The 5,804-nt window shown below is 34.6% G+C and overlaps 1 protein-coding gene across 1 annotated transcript; it reads left to right on the forward strand.

Annotated features, from left to right (window-relative positions):
* Positions 1-484: 484 nt before the first annotated feature.
* Positions 485-5,791, forward strand: TRIADDRAFT_62755 (uncharacterized protein; the record flags this gene model as incomplete). The annotated part of the gene is made up of 4 exons (XM_002118703.1): positions 485-2,712; positions 4,599-4,603; positions 5,114-5,230; positions 5,520-5,791. 4 exons carry the CDS (start codon positions 485-487, stop codon positions 5,789-5,791), a joined length of 2,622 nt encoding a protein of 873 aa, XP_002118739.1.
* Positions 5,792-5,804: the final 13 nt, after the last annotated feature.

The following is a 5,804-nucleotide window of genomic DNA, read 5'->3' on the forward strand; positions in this document are numbered from 1 at the left end:
CTATTCTATTCATGTTCATGCTAATCTTGAACTTATTCTACGTGTAGGCTCAACATTTGAGTCATTTTGATGCTAGTGTTGTGCTAATGATGCGTTTTATAATTATTATTATAATGATGATTGACTTAGATGATTGATATATTAGAAAAACGGATAGAAAGAAGTATCGACAAGAAAGCCTGCCCACTTTAATTTATTTCTTCTCCATCATCCTGATGAATTGTAAGAGAATAATGGATGAATGATTGTAAACCGCTAACAAATAAAGGCGTATCCGATTTGGCTAATTAGGGCACGTTCCTAACTGAAATAGACTTTGTAATGCTGATCTTGATTTGAAAGCATCGAGCATCCATTATAGTGTGCTCTTTACGTATTTTATCACTCATTTGTACAGCGATCAAAATTGTTAACCCTATCGAGTAGACAAATTGTGACTATTTTTCTCAAATTATATATTTTGATTGTTGTTGAAAAGTAAAATATGGCCAATCAGACGAGCAATTCTACGATATTTGACGAGATTAAATCTATACGCAAAAAGGGCGTGAAATATCATGGCGAAGGCAATTATGAAGACGCGTTATTTTATTTTCAGAAAGCTGTAACTCAAATCAAATCGATAGCGGAGAGTAGTGATAGTCGTCGTCAACTTGAATATTCTATTTATCTCGCTATGGCTCAATCTTACCGGCAAAAATATCAATTGATAGAAGCCAATGAATACAGTGGAAAAGCAGAAAAGTTAGCTGAGAAACTAGAAGAGGTCAAGATTTCTTATTGTTTCGATATCCAGGGCGACTGTAAACGACTTCAAGGTGATTTTATGGGTGCTTTGCGTGATTACAACAAATCACTTCAAATAAAATTAAAATCGTTAGGGAGTGAACATCTTGATGTCAGTGAGTCCTATCATAACATCGGCTTGGTCTACCACAATCAAGGCAAGCATGACGAGGCATTAAAAGAATACAATAAATCATTAAGGATTAAACTGAAAATTCTTAAAAATAATGATCCAAGTATTGCTGTATTATATAACAGCATTGGACAAGTCTATGCTAATCAAGGCAAGTATGATGGCGCTCTATCAATGTATAACAAGTCACTCAAGATTAAACTGACACAACTTGGTGATAATCATCCAAGTATTGCTGATACATATAACAACATTGGTCTTGTCTATTATCATCAAGGCAAGTATGATGACGCTCTATCAATGTATAACAAGTCACTCAAGATTAAACTGACACAACTTGGCGACAATCATCCAAGTATTGCTGATACATATAACAACATTGGTCTTGTCTATCATCGTCAAGGCAAGTATGATGACGCTCTATCAATGTATAACAAGTCACTCAAGATTAAACTGACACAACTTGGTGATAATCATCCAAGTATTGCTGATACATATAACAACATTGCAAATGTCTATGATAATCAAGGCAAGTATGATGACGCTCTATCAATGTATAACAAGTCACTCAAGATTAAACTGACACAACTTGGCGACAATCATCCAAGTATTGCTACAACATATAACAACATTGGTCGTGTCTATAAAGATCAAGGCAAGTATGATGACGCTCTATCAATGTATAACAAGTCACTCAAGATTAAACTGACACAACTTGGCGACAATCATCCAAGTATTGCTGATACATATTGCAACATTGCAAGTGTCTATGATGATCAAGGCAAGTATGATGACGCTCTATCAATGTATAACAAGTCACTCAAGATTAACCTGACACAACTTGGCGACAATCATCCAAGTATTGCTTATATATATCACAACATTGCAAGTGTCTATCATCATCAAGGCAAGTATGATGACGCTCTATCAATGTATAACAAGTCACTCAAGATTAAACTGACACAACTTGGCGACAATCATCCAAGTATTGCTGATACATATCACAACATTGGTTGTGTCTATGATGATCAAGGCAAGTATGATGACGCTCTATCAATGTATAACAAGTCACTCAAGATTAAACTGACACAACTTGGCGACAATCATCCAAGTATTGCTGATACATATAACAACATTGGTCTTGTCTATCATCATCAAGGCAAGTATGATGACGCTCTATCAATGTATAACAAGTCACTCAAGATGGAACTAACACAACTTGGCGACAATCATCCAAGTATTGCTAATACATATAACAACATTGGTCGTGTCTATAAAGATCAAGGCAAGTACGACGACGCTCTATCAATGTATAACAAGTCACTCAAGATTAATCTGACACAACTTGGCGACAATCATCCAAGTATTGCTAATACATATAACAACATTGGTCGTGTCTATAATCGTCAAGGCAAGTATGATGACGCTCTATCAATGTATAACAAATCACTCAAGATTACACAAACACAACTTGGCGACAATCATCCAAGTATTGCTAATACATATAACAACATTGGTCGTGTCTATAATCGTCAAGGCAAGTATGATGACGCTCTATCAATGTATAACAAGTCACTCAAGATTAAACTGACACAACTTGGCGACAATCATCCAAGTATTGCTATAACATATAACAACATGGGTCGTGTCTATGATGATCAAGGCAAGCATGATGACGCTGTATCTATGTATAACAAATCACTCAAGATTCGACAAACACAACTTGGCGACAATCATCCAAGTATTACTACAACATATAACAACATTGCAAGTGTTTATAGCGATCAAGGCAAGTATGATGACGCTTTATCAATGCTTTTGTAAGGTGTTTGATAAGTTATTTGCTTTCGATATTCTGCTTTTGATTATAACGACAGCGCTAACATCACAATACAACACCATACTGAAGTATTGTAGTCGGTAAACAACTTGTACAACAAGTATTTCTTAAAGGTTAGGTGTTTCAACCCTGTTCAATTCTAAGTCGGTCTATTAGTCTATTAAGATCTAATAGATCGTAAAAATCGTTCAATAACAAACCTATTGTAGTAGTAGTGAGTATTACAGCCCCAATATAACTTAAACATTGATTCTAAGGTTGTATGAGTATTCGTGCTAGTAGTTATAATATTGTTACGGTTTGGTATATCGTGATGAGATGGAGCTGGGATTAACTCACAAGGTACTCCGACTGTCGGATAGCTGATATATTCGACCTACTGACTCACAACAACTTGGTAATCTTCGGTTAAGTATAGTAATGCTTTATTTCTCTATTCACTAAACTGCCCATAGCCGCGAGCTAAGAATAACGCAATGCACGTAAATCCTAAGTTATTGCCTGGCCATGCAGGACTTATAATCTCTGAAGAGAATTTCAATTTACTAATCGTTCACGCTCAACCACGAGCTCTGAGCAAACAACTTTGCCAAATACTTGAATACTATACTATTTAAATACAAGCATCCGTAATGGTAATTGTGAGAATGATACGTCCCTTTACGCGTAATTTACATTCTAAACTCTACGCGATTACAAAACTAAGACTAGAAAAAGTATAGGTTGCAGTAGTTATTAGAGATGCTGTATTAGGTAACCTTAACACCTTAACATACGCAAGTAACGAAATCCTAGACTAACTAAGATAGATGTTGAATTCTGTATCCTGATGATACTTTGCAACCAAATGTACATATAAGCGGGAGATTTCGTCTTCGAAGTTAAGTTAGTCGTAGCTAATCTGGTCCTTGGTGGAAGCTGTAATTTATTCTCAAGATACGGAAGTCTTTGCTTAAAGTTAGACGCTTTATCGCACAGTGATGCTATTACAAATTAAAATCATATAGAGTTCAATGAAGTTAGTAATTTTATTGCAATAGAAACGAGATTGCATCTAGGCTGTAGAATCGACAACAACTATTTACTGCTGAACCTTATCAAAATTACCCAAACTGATCGCTAACGAAGATTTTTTACTGATACAACGAAAAATCGCAAAGGATTATCACATTGCAGTGCTTTCAGCTAAAATGCAGTAGTTTTGCGTAGGGCTAATAAGCCTGGCACTACACAGTATACATATGCTAAATCGATCGTCGCATCTCATTTATCTTTACTACTGGCTTTTCAAGAAAGCGTTTATAAAATCACTTCTTTACCTATACATAATGCATAATTTTACACCAAAATTAGTAACAGTATATTTTCAGTAGGCTACAATGATGCTTGGATCTAACTGTATACTAAATAGCTTATTCAATAAGTTGAAAAGAGTACCATCTTTTCTCTAGTTAATTACATCATTTACCAACACTGATGAATCAATTAGCTAATGACTTAGTCAGTAGTTTTTTTTAATAAAGATTAGATAGCAAGATATCATTATTTAGTATTATATGACTTACAGGAAGTGAAGTTTACCTTTAGTAAGCAAGACTACTTCTCTAACTTACGATATAGTAACTAGAATCTTTTCGAAATGCACACACTTTAAGGCGCAACACAGTATAACGTGCATAAGTAAGTACTTTTATTGGCCATTATCCCCTTCAACTGTACATACTCTGTCAGTCATTGTAAACATATGTCGATATTTTTAAAACTTAGATAACTGTAAATTGACAAAGCTTGTGTAACAACATTCCGTACGTTTAAAAATTTCGTCATTTTCACCTACAGTGCAGGTACTTTGCAATACGAGATTTGCTGCAATCTTTCAGAGTAAACTGAAATATTTCTTTACAATCATCCGTTTTTCAGTAGTCTCATTTTGCTATCGCTATTTTACAATTTTCTGCAAATGATTTATTTATTNTTAAATATGACCGTCTGCAATCGTTTGAAGTTTGATCGTTACAAGTACTACCAAAGCGTAAAAAGCCAAATTCTGTTCAGTAAAATGTGTTTTGTAATAGTCTTCTTTGAATTAAAGTATATTTTTCAATAAGTTCTCACACTCTGTATTTTTAAAGAGAATAGCTTGCAGTTAGTATAACAACATTGAGTTAAGTAAATCACACTATATTACAATCATTTAAGCCAAAAGAGTACGTACTTTTAACGTTTAACGATGTTATAATACTTTATAGAAATGTTGAGCGCTTGCATGCATAGTAGCGAATGAGATTATACAGTACTTTGGTTTCTTTAATGGCTGATGATACTGTATCTTTGTAATGTCGATTCAACTCTAGAACAAGAATCAGACGAAACTGAGAAACTCAATGCTAGTTGTGCACCCGGAATTCGATTTGAAGTCTCTGTCGATTCTAATGAAACTGTTGAGATAGAAATGGACGAACCTGATTCTTGTAAGTTGTACTATGGCTAACATTTTTTTACTATTTTAAGTGACAATACAGTAAAATCTATCGCATACTACAATAGCAGCGACTTGCCTGATTTGTAAGATGGAGTCATTTAATTGGTTTGTATAGCAAGCGCTTTCAACAATTGCAACTTAGAAAGAGGAATATTCTTGATTTAGTGTAGAGAGAATCGTTCATTCTTGCTACATTCAATTTTCTATTAACTGTTTCATATGATGTACCGTAAGTAGCCGCTGATCCTATTTTTGCAAATAAAATAAAATTATTGTAGCAGCCAAGAAGTATAACAGCAAAATCGCAAAAGATATCGGAACGGAGTGGAAAACTTTGGCAAGAGAATTTGGAATGGATCAACGCGACATCCAAAAAATTATAGCTGAAAATAATGGATCAGTTGACGATCAATGTGCGCAAATGTTGAGTATGTATGCGAGTAGGAAAGGTCGGAGTTACACAAAGAGAGCATTAGTTGAAGCACTCTTCAAAAGCGGGCTGCGTTCTGTAGCTGAAGATCATCGTATGTGTAAAGTTATTCTACATTAAAAATCAAAAAGAA

Source organism: Trichoplax adhaerens, genomic scaffold (assembly GCF_000150275.1).
Source record: "Trichoplax adhaerens TRIADscaffold_740 genomic scaffold, whole genome shotgun sequence".
In the NCBI taxonomy this organism is placed as follows: Eukaryota; Metazoa; Placozoa; class Uniplacotomia; order Trichoplacea; family Trichoplacidae; genus Trichoplax; species Trichoplax adhaerens.